This window comes from Bradysia coprophila, unplaced genomic scaffold, assembly GCF_014529535.1.
Source record: "Bradysia coprophila strain Holo2 unplaced genomic scaffold, BU_Bcop_v1 contig_297, whole genome shotgun sequence".
Lineage (NCBI taxonomy): Eukaryota > Metazoa > Arthropoda > Insecta > Diptera > Sciaridae > Bradysia > Bradysia coprophila.
The window spans coordinates 7,162,244-7,178,142 of NW_023503555.1; the positions used below are offsets into that span (position 1 = coordinate 7,162,244).

Here is a 15,899-nt window from a genome sequence, read left to right on the forward strand (position 1 = left end):
GGAGAATGACAGAACCTCTAGACCACGAACCGATCAAATTCGCGAAATTCGTATTGTACGTTGCTACATACGGTTGTGGCGACACTATAAACCTGTTGTTTCTCTTACATCTACACAAATTCAAGACACCCTAACTTAATCGCTATATTCTAAATATTGTCGGATTTATCCTGCTAGCAGAATGGGTGTATTAGTTACCAGTTATCATTGCTACTCACAGTATCAAAAACAACTTTTCTCAACTCAATGACGAAAAGTAAACCTTTGAAAAACGTTCTATGCAACTCGGTGATAAAAACTTTTTGACGCACGATGTGCATCTACTAGAGAAAACGCTAACAGATGGCGTTGCTGCCGCCTCACCGAAATATCAACATTTTTCTAGTTCAATGAAAAACCCCGACATACCGGTGATGCGGCAGCAATGCCATCTGTTATCACATGTCTGGTAGCCACACATCTAGAACGTCTAAAATCGTAATCGACTCAGCATCGTAATATCGTAATGTTCGAAAATTTGCGAACTTTAGATGCCTCTGTTGCATAATAGTTATAAACATAACTAGTAATAAAAAGATAAAAATAAGAGCTTTCTTGTAAATTGTTGTTCCGAGGCGAAGCCGAGGTCAATAAACACACGAAAACGAAACTTTTCATTTTTATCCCGAGTTATGTTATGGATTTTATATGCTGAGGGCATCGAAAGTAGTGCTCGAAACATGAAAAGTACGGGTTTCGACGCATGTCATTGCAGCAATTGGTTACAGAAGCAGGGGTTTTCACCATATTACTCACTAGACTGTCATAATGAAATGAAATGTTAAATAATTATACTTTGGTGAATAAGAAAACTGTAATAAATAAATGCAATTCGTTGTTCCTTTTTGATACAATACACACACAGATACACTCAGACACATTTATATACACACGTCAAAAGAAACAATTTTATACGAAAAATGTTTTCCACCTTTTACAGAAGAAAAAACCAAAAACTGATAAAAATTTTACAATTTTTTTTAGATGAAATTAAACGAACTTTTGAAATGGAAATAGATTTAAAATGAATGGCAAAAACGTTTGTATAGTGTATACGATCTATTTGTCGTATGTGAAATTTTGGATTGTAAACAGAATTTTATTATCAGATTTTCGAATGTTTTTAATTTATTTTTAATTTATTATCGGAAAAAGCAAAGGAAAGAGGAAGAGATGTTAAGACCTAAAGTATAGTGGTAAAATTATAATAAAATAAATTAAGTGAAACTATGATATATCTCGACATATTAAAAGGAAAACGTAAATTATTGAACGGTAAATTTGTTTTAATTCAACCAAAGCTCACCACAACTTCCAGTACTCTTTTAACCGCCTCACCTCAACTGTTCGTGATTTGTTTACCTGCTTACTGTAAATGCTAAAATATTTAAAATACAGGACGTTCAAGGACAATCTAGCACTACACATCAAATTCTGTCATTTTCATTTATTTTGGCTGCTCCACCACATTACAAAAAAGAATTCACCTGAAAGTTGGGATCCGTAATTTTTCTGATCCGCTGATGGTTTATATACTTTGAATTGTGTCACTTCCATGTAGCGAGTTTCAATCATTTAGTGCGTCATCGGCTTGTGTCAAAGCATTTTGACGCTATGCATCGATGCTATCGTGAAATTCACTGTACTTTGACATAAGCCGCTTACTCAGTGCTACCATATTTGTCTTCTGAAAAAATATAAACTCTGGGTCTGGGAAAAGGTGACTATTTACAAGCTGTTAAACACAATGTCCGAGCAAAGAAAACCAGCTAGCTGTGAAGGCGATACATCCACGGTAATCACTTTGCGAGCACTCTGATGTCGAAGGAGGTTTTTAATCAACCCATTTTTCGTTGTTTATAGCCACAATCTGCTGTGAAACGAAAATATCAACACGAAATGTCGGATGTTTGTTCGAACGATCCTGGCAACAACGGGAGAATTACATTAGAATTCGACGACATGTGCACCGATGTAATTGAGATGGTTTTTTGTGAGATGCAGCTACAAGACTTGGCGAATATTTCCGACACAAGCACACGGTTGCGAGCTATTGCTGGTGCAGTGTTTTCGCGAAAATATGCGCACCGTCTAATGTTATTGGATGTGTTTCAATATATGGATTGGAATGATTTCGAAGCGTGTGAGCGTGAGCGTGCACTTTCTGAAAAGAACGATACGATTGCTAGGACTTGCGACGTAAAAATTTGGCTCAAATTAATGCGAAATTTCGGAGCTTACATTAAACATGTCTGGATACTTAGTTACGGTTGTAAAATGAATATCGCTTTACTCGAACAAGTTTTCGCCTATTGTAGCGATTCACTGGAAACATTAACTTTAGATGGATATCGAATGTTGAGTGTGCGGAAGCCGTTGACAAAACTTCAAGAGTTCAGCTTTCACGCTAAACGTTTTGAGAGCCCGGAAGCACTTGAATTGATGCCAAATGTACGTACACTGATATTAGGTGGTATTCCTATGACAATGGCAAAAAGCTATGCAAAAGTGGAACGAATCGAGTTGCGAGTGGAGAGCGATGAAGAAGTGCAGGCATTCATTTCATTCATACGCTTGAATCGACAAATCAAACATTTAAGTGTATGCATTGCATTCAATTGTCGGCCTGAACACAATCATTTAATATATTCTTCGATTGCTGACAATTTGGAGCAATTGACAAAATTGAAATTACTCGTATGCAATAGGACGGAAAGGTATGCCCAATATCGCTTCAAAACCGTCGAATCATTTGTACTTGCTACTCTAGAAGGTATACCACATCCAGCATATATGTTCCAGTTCGACAATCTCATAAAAATTACATTAAGCGGGACCGCCGCACGTCCCCCTTTTTGTATGAGTGTCGCAAAGCGTAATACGAATGTGAAAATATTGAAATTAGATTATCTGCACTATCTGTTGTTGGATGCTGATGTTTTTCGTGACTTCGTGAAGGAGTTAACCGAATTGGAACAATTTATTGTTCCAAGGATCAACGAGAAAAATAAATCAACTTTGATGAACCATCTCGGAAGTGATTGGGAACAGTTTGAAAAGGAGACTTGCAACTTCAAGATAAGCAGACGTAGACTTTACCGTTTCCGAAAAATAGTATCGAAAACTTGTGCCTAGGCGGACTACTAAAGATGACTAAATTTGTATATAAAATCTCTCTGTCGATTATTTTTTTGCCATCTGCTCCGCGCCTATGAAAAAAAATTGCCCGAGGATGCGGGAATTCGACCAAAAATCTTTTTTTTTTTTACAAAAAATGCTCTTTGCCGTTGTCAATTAACTTCGCTCATCCTACAATTCAGAATCAAAATCCTGTACTATAAGTATGTCCAATGTAAATTGTAATCGCGCCCATTTAAAAAATATTCAACATTATTATTAGTGATCAAAGCTCTACGATTGAAAAACATTATCTTTGTCAATAAACATGTTCAAAATACAAATAAAAATCAACCGGCTCAAGTCTGGTGAGGTCTTCTTTTTTTCGACCCATTTCTAATTGCGAACTACCAACTGCCAAATATTAAGAGCTATAAATTGGCAAACAAGCAGAATAATTTCATCAAAGAGTCGAAGCGCAGCTCCCAAACAGAAAACCATTTCTCAGCTTTGTAGTCAGGTACGAGTTGTGATATTCAACTATCAAATATTCGAATTATAAATGCAGTGGACGTCAGTGAAATTTAGAAAAGAAATTTTCCTATAGCTGTTCCAATCTAAATAAGCAAGACAGTTTATTGGGGTGGTGTGTGTAGGGATTGCAAAAACCGCCCTTTTTTTCAAAAACCGGTAAACGGTAATACCGTCCTTTTAAAAAAAATACCGGTAAAAGATCGGTAAATTTATATTGAAAAGGCTGTAAGCCGTAGGCTGTCGCAAGGGGTTTTTTTGCAAGTGAAGAGGACCATTTTTTATTCATTGTGAAAAAGTGAACCGATTTTCCGTTAATACCTTTTTATTTATCGGAAAGAGATCTCATTTAATGCTCAAATAAATTATGACAGCACTTTTCCTACCACAATCTATATAAACTTCGGAAAAGTGTAATCATTTGATAGAAGAAAAGCTGAATAATATGCAGCGTGCGTTTACTTCCTGTACATGAACGGCAAGAGAGGAAGAAGAAGAAGAGAAACGAGTGAATTTTTTAATTAAACGGCTGCTCAAATGGAATTATTATCAAAGTTAAGAACAGAGAAAAGAGACAATGCGTCATCGAAAAATTGGTAAATAAAAAAGAAAAGAAGTTGATCATTCAGCACCTACTTTGCACAAAAACTTTCCAGAAATTTCGATCGCTCAAAGCAATGATCGAAGGTGCTAAAACATTGGTCAAAAGTGAAGAAGCAAAGACTATGGAAACTTAAATTGAAAGTTGAAAAAAAGTTCAATTATCGAGAACATTTTGGCAACTTTTCACTATTTTGTCTCTAAATATCAGACAGGCATGCCAAATACGTAGAATCTCATTCTGGACAAAGTTTTCATTGTAAAATTAAACTAATTTGGAGGATTAAATGACTTACGGAAAATACAAAAAACCGGTAAACGGTATTTGATTCTTCCGTTATTTTACCGGTTATAATTACCGGTTGCAATCCCCAGGTGTGTGGTATAAGCAGTTATGTTTTATGAGTTGACCAGCTGAAAATCAGCTGAAGCATTTATATATCTATTTCACTGACTTGTGGTGAATATCAGTGCCGTTTTGTACTTCAATCGTACCCCCACTAAATCACTGTTATGTTGGATCTTGATTTGCGGTATAATTGGTATGACGCTTTAGATACCTCCAAATATCGGTCTCTATTGAATTCCACATAAAGCACCACAAATCATGGACACCATAACTCAAATCTCGATCCAATTAAAAAATTAAACTTAGTTAAAGAAATTCTTTAAATATCGATTAATTTTTGATTAATTGCGAAGCCAAATGTTCAATCTTCATAAAAAAGTTAGCTATTACTCCTGGATGTCAAAGGATTTCGAGAAAACGACGTACAAAGTTAAAAATTGTCACAATACCACACATCATGGTCAGGGACCTTATTATGAATCACTTTGAAATCCCGAACAAAAACTTTGATTTTTTACCGTACCATTTGGTGCAGTGGCTAGAGGATTGATTTGTGCTGCAATCGATAGCGGTTACAATTCTGATCACAATGGTTCCATGGATGCAAGGGCACTGGGTAAAGACTCGAGGAAATTGAAAAATTACAATTCACGGAAGGTCGTCTACGTCGGGAACTATACGCGAAATACATTTTTGAATTGTTCCTGCAGATTGAAGCCCTCCATGGCTGCTATGAATCACATACAAGAAAGGAAAAATTTCAAAAGAACGGAAGATACCGAGTTCTACAAGCTCCTATCACTAAGAAATATGATTTATGGTAAAAAAGCGTTTCAATGCACGAGTTTTTACAAAGTCTGATTGATCGTACGTTTTCCAGTTTCACTATCATTACCATTTGTACTCAGACGAACTCCGTCTTGTTATCTTGACGTGATTTTAATTGTTAACCATTAAGGCAAAATTACATTTCCTTTATTAGTTTAAAACTGTCCTGTATAGCTAGAAATTATAAGTGAAAGTCAATGTGGGATAGAAGTTCTCATTAATCTAAGCGAAAAATTGATATGAGCCGAAGTCGAAAACAGATCGAAGCAAGTTGCTCAAGAACACATCTAGTTGTTTACGAATTTATAAATTATGTTATGAATTTTTACATTATTTTGGAGCAACCAATATATTCTGGTTCGTCGCTTGTCCGGGTGAAAGTACCCGCCTGAAGTAGTTGCAAAAGAAGTTGCAAAATTCGTAAAAGGAAAATATTTTTTTTGCGACAACTTTTGCAACAACTTCAAACGACTGGGAGCAACCTGAAGTAGTTGTGAAAGTAGTTGCAAAATTTGTAAAAGGAAAATATTTTTTGCAACAAGTTTTGCAACTACTTCAAAAGGCTGGGTGAAAGTTGACTATCAGAAATGAATAAATGTAAAATTAACCGAAAACTTTGTAATGGTCAACTGACTTCGATTCCATGCAAACTTAGCAGATGCAACAACATTAGTCCCAATAAAATTTAATGATGGCAATATTACGAAAATGAATTCATCTGAAAGACGGTATACGTAATTACACTAATACGCTGATTTGCATTACCTTCAGTGTTTTTATATACTTTGAATTCTGCCGCTTCAATGTAGCGAGTTTAAATCATTTAGTGCGTCATCGGCGTGCGTCAAATACTTTGACATAAGCCGCTTACTCAGTGCTACCATATTTGTCATATTTGTCATATTTGTCTGAAAAAATATAAACTCTGGGAAAAGGTGACTATTTACAAGCTGTTAAACACAATGTCCGAGCAAAGAAAACCAGCTAGCTGTGAAGGCGATACATTCACGGTAATCACTTTGCGAGCACTCTGATGTCGAAGGAGGTTTTTAATCAACCCATTTTTCGTTGTTTATAGCCACAATCTGCTGTGAAACGAAAATATCAACACGAAATGTCGGATGTTTGTTCGAACGAGCCTGGCAACGGGAGAATTACATTAGAATTCGACGACATGTGCACCGATGTAATTGAGATGATTTTTTGTGAGATGCAGCTACAAGACTTGGCGAATATTTCCGACACAAGCACACGGTTGCGAGCTATTGCTGGTGAAGTGTTTTCGCGAAAATATGCGGACCGTTTAATGTTATTGGATGTGTGTCAATATATGGATTGGGATGATTTCGAAGCGTGTGAGCGTGAGCGTGCATTTTCTGAACAGAAGGATGCGATTGCTAGGACTTGCGACGTAAACATTTGGCTCAAATTAATGCGAAATTTCGGAGCTTACATTAAACATGTCTGGATACTTAGTTACGGTTGTAAAATGAATATCGTTTTACTCGAACAAGTTTTCGCCTATTGTAGCGATTCACTGGAAACATTAACTTTAGATGGATATCGAATGTTGAGTGTGCGGAAGCCGTTGACAAAACTTCAAGAGTTCACCTTTCACGCTAAACGTTTTGAGAGCCCGGAAGCACTTGAATTGATGCCAAATGTGCGTATATTGAAGTTAGGTGGCATTCCTATGACAATGGCAAAAAGCTATGCAAAAGTGGAACGAATCGAGTTACAAGTTGAGAACGTCGAAGAAGTGCTGGCATTCATTTCATTCATACGCTTGAATCGACAAATCAAATATTTAAGTTTGTGCATTGCATTCAAGTGTGATGACAATCATTTAATATATTCTTCGATTGCTGACAATTTGGAGCAATTGACAACATTGAAATTAATCGTATGCAATAGCAGTATGATAGACAGGTATGCCGAATATCGCTTCAAAACCGTCGAATCATTTGTACTTGTTACTACATATATGCCGTATCCAGCATATATGTTCCACTTCGACAATCTAAAAAAAATTGCTTTAGGGGGGACCAGCGGACGTCTACCTTTCTTTGTGGATTTCGCACAGCGTCATACGAAGATACAAATATTGAAATTGGATTATCTGCCCGACCTGTTGTTGGATGCGGATTTTTTTCGAGATTGGTTGAAGGAGTTACCCGAACTGGAACAATTTATTGTTCCCAGGATGAACGAAAAAATTAAATCAATTTTGATGAACAATCTCGGAAGTGATTGGGAACAGTTTGAAAAGGAGACTTGCAACTTCAAGATAAGCAGACGTAGACTTTACCGTTTCCGAAAAATAGTATCGAAAACTTGTGCCTAAAAATGACTAACTTTGTATGAAAACTCACCCCGTCGATCATTTTTGCAATTTTTGCCGATTTAAAAAAATATTGTCTGACGCACTCATCATTTAGAGCCAACAGTTTCTGTCAAAGAAACTGCTTTTACACAGAAAAGAGTTCACTCAAAACGCATTGACCTTCGAAGTTGTCAAATATCAATGATCTCCGATGAATCAAAATCCTCCACAACCTTTTCAGTACAGCTCCGGAAAACTCTCTGTATGTTTATATTAATGATAGATCGATTTTGGTATGTTAAGACTAGCACCAGCAAAGTAAATTGTAATCGCGCCCATTTACAAAATATTCAACATTATGATTAGTGATCAAAGTTCTGCATTACTATTGTAAAACATTATCTTTGCCAATAAACATGTTCAAAATACAAACAAGAATCAACTACCAACTGCCAACCCTGACCCAAAATTTTGATTTTTAACCGTGCCATTTGGTGCAACGGAATCCGATTAACCTACGGCTAAAGAGAGTAGAGAGTATGGTAGAGGATTGATTTGGGCTGCAACTGGTAGCGGTTGCAATTGAGATAACAATGGTTCCATGGATGAACGGGAAGCAAGCTGGTGGAGGCTCGTTGAGGTTGAAAAATTACGATTACGGAAAGTCGTCTACGTCGGGAAAATTGCAACCGATTCAACAATCTTTTCTACGAGTTTAGCAACATTTTATCACTCAGAAATATGATTTATTGGTGGAAAAGCGTTTCATTGCACGAGTTTTTACACAATCTGGCTAATAGTACGTTTTGCAATGTCACTATCAGTGATGACGATATGTTATGAGTGAAATTATTACCCTCTTGAGGGTATTGGTGAAATTAATAAATGGAAAAAATAAATAGAATATTATCAGTGGAATAATTACCGATCCCATCAATGCGTAATTGACAGTGCGTGTGCGACTCCACTATACCCAGCGAGTGATATGCTACCATCACTATGCCTCCTAGATTACGCTGGACATGCCAGGTAAGTGGATAAGGAAAATAATACAAAGAACTGACCCTCAGCTGGTATACAGTCCGACTAAATACTTTATGCTGTTCCTAACTAAACACATAAAAGGTCTCTGATTTTTTTGAAAGTGGACTAGGCTCCGTCGGAGTTACTTTTTAGCGAAGCTTTGCCCAGATAGCCCTTGGTCCCGATAGTTGGAAACTGCAGTCGTTTAATTTTAATATTCTTTTATAGTGAAGTTCCACCAAAAGTGGAAAAAGGTTGTTTTTTTCGTAATTTACTACCGCAACCGGCTATGGACATACATGTGTGAAGGTTCATTGGATAGGCATTGTCCAGTAGATACGGGTCAAACACAGATAGCTTAGATGTCCTGTACCATCGTTCGAAAACTACAAAAATATTGTGTCAGTCACAAAGGTCGTAAATTTTGATGAACTTCAAAAGGTGATGTCTTGCATCCGGCGAATGTTTATTACGCATGTATGATGTAAAGCGAGGGGGAAACAAGAAGAACGAATGGTGGAGCAATTGGAGCGAATGAAGGGAAATATGAGCGAATGATTGTAACGAACGAGCACAAATTATGAGCGAATGAAGGAAAATGTGGTCGTATAAAGAGAAAATATGAGCGAATGAATGGAGAATACGAGCGATGTAAAGCATTTTGCAACACCAAACATTCTATTACTATGCTAAGGCCGCGAACAAACGAACAATATTATGAGTTGCTGGGAGTTGACAGTTGCATACACATAACATGTGTGACGGGATGGCTCAGTGGTTACGTACTAGCCTTCCACCAAAATGATCCGGGTTCGATTCCCGTGACAGACAAATTCCGTATGGAATTTTTCTAGCGATTATATCGCATTGGTAACGTCCTTAGTTCACTCAAGCTTCATAATTTGGGTAGTTGCGGTGTGTTTGGTGGCTGCAACGATGTACACACTGAATGAATCGTATGACGTAACCCAAATACGATGAATTTGTGTACATATGTCTAGCCTACATTAAGGCGAGATATCAATTTCGCACCTAACTTTCCTCAGAGAGTAATTACATACTTCGAGGCGTGGTTCGGAAGTCACGTAAAGCCGGTGGTCCAGACTGAACTTGTTATTGGCTGTAAAAGGCTGTTAGAACGGTCTCAAAACCAACAAATAAATAAATAAATAAAGTCCCATAAGAACTGTCAAGTTACGAATTCTTAAAGTTAACAAGTTACTGAGGTGGAAAATTATGCTACGCTTCCCATTGTATTTAAGGCTCGGATCGAGCTCGAGTTAACCTGTTTCAATTCAGTTGACCCGAAACTTGACATGAATCTGAAATTTTTTAGGTTGCATCCGGTCGGGTCCGAAATTTTTAGACCAGAAATCACAGAGCTTTACCAAAAACGACTTGACCTGATCTAACCTGTAAATTTCAGTTTTGAATCAAGTTCGTGTCGAACAAATTCAGGTTTGAGTCTGGTTCGGGTTAAGTAGAAACTTCAGGCTCACGTCAAGTTCGGGTCGAACCTGACATCTTGGCTCAGGTGCGGCTTCCGGTCAGACCAAATCTTACCTGTTCCGAGCATTAATTTTTATTCTGATTTTTACCACATAAGTGTACACCTCAACAACTCAAAATTATTCGTTTGTTCTCGTCTTTGGCTTACAGGGTTAGTGTCCCGTATGGAATTCACTTTATTCTAAAAAAAAAAACTTTTTTTCTATTAAACATGGAACGAAGAACTAGATTGCAGTTCATTAACATTTGACCAACGAATTCTGCTTCCATTTTTTTCTTAATGCAAATTCTCAGCAATATAATCAATGATTTATATTCGGTTATTATAGCGAGCCAACATATTGTATTCAAGAAGAAATGTCAAGATTTATTTTGTAAGTTTTTGTATACATTCGTAGATGACAATGTAGAAGGATAATAATCTAGAGTTGAACAACAACGACCTCTAGGACATGAGAGGGTGCACGTGCTGAAAGCTTTTGTCGGCAATTTTTTTAAGCTGAATATGGCATCTGAAGTACTATGCCTCACAAGCTATCCCCTTCCCCTGTAAAAATTTTAGAGAGCGTTCGTGTAGTCTGCTTGACCGTTGCTTGGAAGAAAGTTGAATATATTCTATACTTTTTGTCAGTTGGTAAGAATCTATTGAATATCGCGATCGCCAACATCCATTTTATATAATAGACAACAGAAACTCTCTGAAAGTATCATTACCCTCGGATACCAGAACCGTTTAAAATGCTAATTGCCATTATTGGATACAGTCATCCCGAAAGAAATTAATTAAGAAAAAAAATGAACAAAGCAAAAGACAAATAAAGTAAATCATTCGAAGGAAAAAAAATTAATCGAGGAACGAGTATAAAATGTCATCACATCTCGCATTCAGTCTTCCGTCGTTCTAAAAGCAATATTGATCATTTTTCAAAAACCGAAAATGTGTTTTAAATTTTTGGTTTATTTCGTAGCATTTGTGTTGGCTTGCTCTAACGCTTTAACTGTACCAGGAATATTTGAAACTTCGCCGGAAGCACAATATCCAACAATTTTCCTTGAACCGCGGCCGGCGTCTCGTCACACAAATGTGCAACAATGTAGTGAGACAACTGTACCGGGAACATTAGAAAACTCTCCGGAAGCAAAAGAGCCTGAAATTTCACTTGAACCGTTACCAGCGTCTCTTGGCGCAAATGTACAGCAAAGTAATGAGCCGAGCGAGACAGGCAACGAAGAATCTGAAGGTACATCTATTGTGTCACAATCGATAATCGACCAATTATCGATTTTGTTCAATTCAATTATTAAGAGCTTTTACTTTCAATGAACAATTCATTCAAACAGAACCGATTTTCGACGTTTCAATCGAATTTTTAGTTGGAATATCAATCGGTTGTCTTGTAGGTTATCAATAATCAATTATTGTCGATAATCAACGATTACCTAAATCGACAATTATAAGTTGACAACTTTCAAATATTTTATCTCTTTTGTTTTTAAGCAGCGATTTCAACAGCCGAAGTTATTTTCACATCCTGTGCTCGAATGAATGATGGTGCAGCGGGAGAGAAAGTTGCTCAGGGCCTTTGCATTTCAAGTTGTAAATTCCAAAATTGTGGAACTGGCAAGTGTGAATATCGTGGACGACCTGTTTGCGTTTGCAGTCGATGTGCGAGTGGTGGAGGCGAATGGCCTAGCATTCCAGGAAAAACGGGACAAACCTCAGACATTGTCGAATGAATTGTATTTGACAATATCGATGCTTGATTTTAAAAATTCTACTTTAATGTTGGATTAATGAAATTTGGCTTATAAAAGTGAAACATCTTTGATAAAATAAAGTATTTAATTGAAAAATTGGCCGGTTTTACTCATAGAGGTAGACTACCGATTTACTACCTGATTCTTTTTGCGTTGCAAATTCTTAATATGGTTTCAGAACCAGCATTAACTGATTTAGTAAAAACGTAATTTTCAAAATATCCGGATTTTTTATTCAAATTTTAATTTTTCCGGGTGCCAATAGTCTCTTTGTTATACTGTGGCTAATGGCACCGGGTGCAATTAGCATTAGTATAATAAAGAGACTATTGGCACCTGGTGCCATTAGCCACAGCATTATAATGAGACTATTGACACTCGGTAACATGTTAGGAGAGATTGTAAAATGAATTTCGCTTTACTCGAACAGGTTTTCGACTATTGTAGCGATTCCCAGAAAACACTGGCTTTAGATGGATATCGAATGTTGAGTTGGTGGAAGCCGTTGACAAAACTTCAAGAGTTCAGCTTTCACGCTAAACGTTTTGAGAGCCCGGAAGCACTTGAATTGATGCCAAATGTGCGTATATTGAAGTTAGGTGGCATTCCTATGACAATGGCAAAAGGCTATGCAAAAGTGGAACGAATCGAGTTACAAGTTGAGACCGTCGAAGACGTGCTGGCATTCATTTCATTCATACGCTTGAATCGACAAATCAAATATTTAAGTTTGAGCATTGCATTCAAGTGTGAAGACAATCATTTACTATATTCTTCGATTGCCGACAACTTGGGGCAATTGACAAAATTGAAATTACTCGTATGCAATAGGACGGAAAGGTATGTCGAATATCGCTTCAAAACCGTCGAATCATTTGTACTTGTTACTAAAGATATAGCGTATCCAGGATATATGTTCCACTTCGACAATCTCAAAAAAATTGCTAACGCACGTCTATCTTTTTGTGAAAATTTCGCATAACGTAATAAAAAATATTGAAATTGGATTATCTGCCCAGCCTGTTGTTGGATGCTGCCGTTTTTCGAGATTTGATGAAGGAGTTACCCGAATTGGAACAATTAATTGTTCCCAGGATAAACGAAAAAATTAAATCAATTTTGATGAACCATCTCGGAAGTGATTGGGAACAGTTTGAAAAGGAGACTCGCAACTTCGAAATAAACAGACGTAGACTTTACCGTTTCCGAAAAATAGTATCGAAAACTTGTGCCTAAAAATGACTAACTTTGTATGAAAACTCACCCCGTCGATCATTTTTTCTACGATATTTGCTCCGCGCCGATGAGAAAAAATTGTCAGGTACAGTCATCAATTAGAGCCAACCGTTTCTTTCAAACTTCTTTAACACAGAAAAAAGTTCACTCAAAACGCATTGACCTTCGAAGTTGTTAGTTAGGGGCCGTTCATAAATTACGTAACGCAAAAGTCAACATTTTTCAGACCCCCCCCCCCGGGTCTGTAACGCTAAAAGGGTCAAGTTTGACCCAATTTTGTTAGAACCGTAACGCTTGCCTCATACCCCCCCCCTCCCCCCTCTAGCGTTACGTAATTTATGAACGGCCCCTTAAGTATCAATGATCTCCAATGAATCAAAATCCTCCACTTCGTCACCTAATCAGTACATAACAATGGTACGGTTCCATGAATGGAAATGAAGTTGGTGGAGATTCGATGAAGGTCAGAAATGAAATTACAGAGATGATGGGAAGGTACCGAGTTCTACAAGCTTCTATCACTAAGAAATATGATTTATTGGTGGAAAAGCTTTTTAATGCACGAGTGTTTTTACAAAGTCTGGTTGATCGTATGTTTTCCAATGTCACTTTCAGTGACGATATGTTATGGCCGAAATCAATAGGTGGAAAAAAATGTTCGTGCGGTTCGAAAATTCTTATTTTGTTCACTAAAATGCGGTAAGTCGATGGCATTTTCCTTTTACTATAAAAACTGGCAATTCAGGTGAGAAAATGTTAATTTTCTGACCGTGGAAACAGAAGGAGAGGAAGGAAAATAAAGATTTTCTCACCTGATTGGTTTATTTCGTGAACAAAAACGAATTTTTGCTAAGCGAACACATAAAAAACGTTGTGTTCACCTCGGGATAAATTGAAAAATTTCAACTCGTTTCGATCTTGTTGGAATTTCCTACTTTTTCAACCATGGGAAGACAAATAACTGTTTTTTCTTCATATGATTCAATCAAACTCGCTTCCCTCGATTTAATTAATTTCATTTTATTTTCATCAAATTTTACTTTGATTTGATTACGCATTTTCATACAAAAATTTCATATTTTATCATTACCACTTGTACACAAACGAACTACCGTCTTGTTATCTTGACGTGATTTTAATTGTTAATCATTAAGGCAAAATTACATTTCCTTTATTAGTCTAAAACTGTCCTACATAGCTAGAAATTATAAGTGAAAGTCAATGGGGGATAGAAGTTCCCACAAGTTTTTTTAATCGACGTCGTCAAACATTAATCTAAGCGAAAAATTGATCCGATCCGAAATCGAAAACAGTTATCGGAGCAAGTTGCTCAAAAATACACCGAGTTGTTCCCGAATCAATAGATTACGTGGCAGCAACCAATATATTCTGGTTTGTTGCTTGCCCATACGAAAGTGGACTATTACAAAGGAATTCACGTAAAATGTAGCGAAAACTGTGTAATGATGGGATAAACACTAATAATAGTTTACAGCCAACACTACCAACTACCAACTTTGAGGTAGGAGCAAACTTACAAGTGTGTAGTTGAGCAACAAGCTTCTTTGACAGAAACTGCTGTGAATAGACTTATAGAACATTGTTGTCGATAAATTTAGACGAGGATTCGGTGTATGTTGAATGCATTAGGACCGGGACGTAAAAATGATCGAAAAATTCTCACTCCCGTAGAAGTGAAATAGTCATAATCACCATCTGCCGGCGAGTGGGTACTGATTACTTGTACTCTCCAGGGGAATCTGATCAATGTAAATAAACACTGAAGGTAATGTAAACCGTGAGCGGATAACAACAAATACGGAGCCCGAATTTCGGGTGAAATTGAATGCAGCGTAATATTACGTTGGGTGTAGCTCTGACGATTTCTGTGGACTCTATAGAAGTGAACCAAACCTGGCCTGAAACTTTCAGGTTGATGAGATAACCCGAAATGTTTAGACAGTAAATCACAAATTTTTACGATAAATTTCGGGTTATCCGAACTTGACCTGATCTTACCTGAAAATTGCAGGCTCAGGTTCGGGACAAACATGAAAGTGAAATTTCAAATTTCGGACAGATTCGGCCAATTCAGGTTCGAGTCAGAATCGGGTTAAGTAAAAATTTCAGGCTCACGACAAGTGCGGGTCAAACCTGACATCTTAACTCAGGTTCGGCTTCCGATCAGATCGAACCCTGCCTGATCCGAGCATTAACTTTATTTCGATTTTTAAGACACGCTAAACATTGTTTAGTAAACAATGGAAAATGCAGCACAAGTGTTCACCTCAGCAACTCAAAATTGTTCGTTGGTTCTCGGCCTTAGCGCTTTGGTATCACTCATTTTCAAATTTTCACCGTACATTTAGGCGCACGTAGAGTTAGATCGAGGTCTGAACGTTTTTTTTTGCATGCATAATTAACGGCCTGTACAGTTTAGTATTGAAAGAAATGTTGGTCTAAACGTCTTTGAGTTCCTGATAAAGATGATGATTAGTGCATTGTATTAAGGGGATCGATTGATTGATTAAGACAATGTGCTTCGGTCGGAGTATGCAAACATTTTGTATTTCAAAATTCAAATAG

The 15,899-nt window shown here is 37.1% G+C and overlaps 1 protein-coding gene across 1 annotated transcript; it reads left to right on the forward strand.

Annotated features, from left to right (window-relative positions):
- Positions 1-11,194: 11,194 nt before the first annotated feature.
- Positions 11,195-12,129, forward strand: LOC119078944. The gene is made up of 2 exons (XM_037186691.1): positions 11,195-11,560; positions 11,818-12,129. The coding sequence occupies exons 1-2, from the start codon at positions 11,257-11,259 to the stop codon at positions 12,054-12,056; spliced, it is 543 nt and encodes a 180-aa protein (XP_037042586.1). The 5' UTR covers positions 11,195-11,256; the 3' UTR covers positions 12,057-12,129.
- The last annotated feature ends 3,770 nt before the right edge of the window (positions 12,130-15,899 follow it).

Coding starts and splice junctions, on each gene's coding strand:
- LOC119078944 (XM_037186691.1), top strand. CDS start 11,257: ATGTGTTTTAAATTTTTGGTTTATTTCGTAGCATTTGTGTTGGCTTGC. Junction 11,561..11,817: donor AGGCAACGAAGAATCTGAAG/GTACATCTATTG, acceptor TTTGTTTTTAAG/CAGCGATTTCAACAGCCGAA.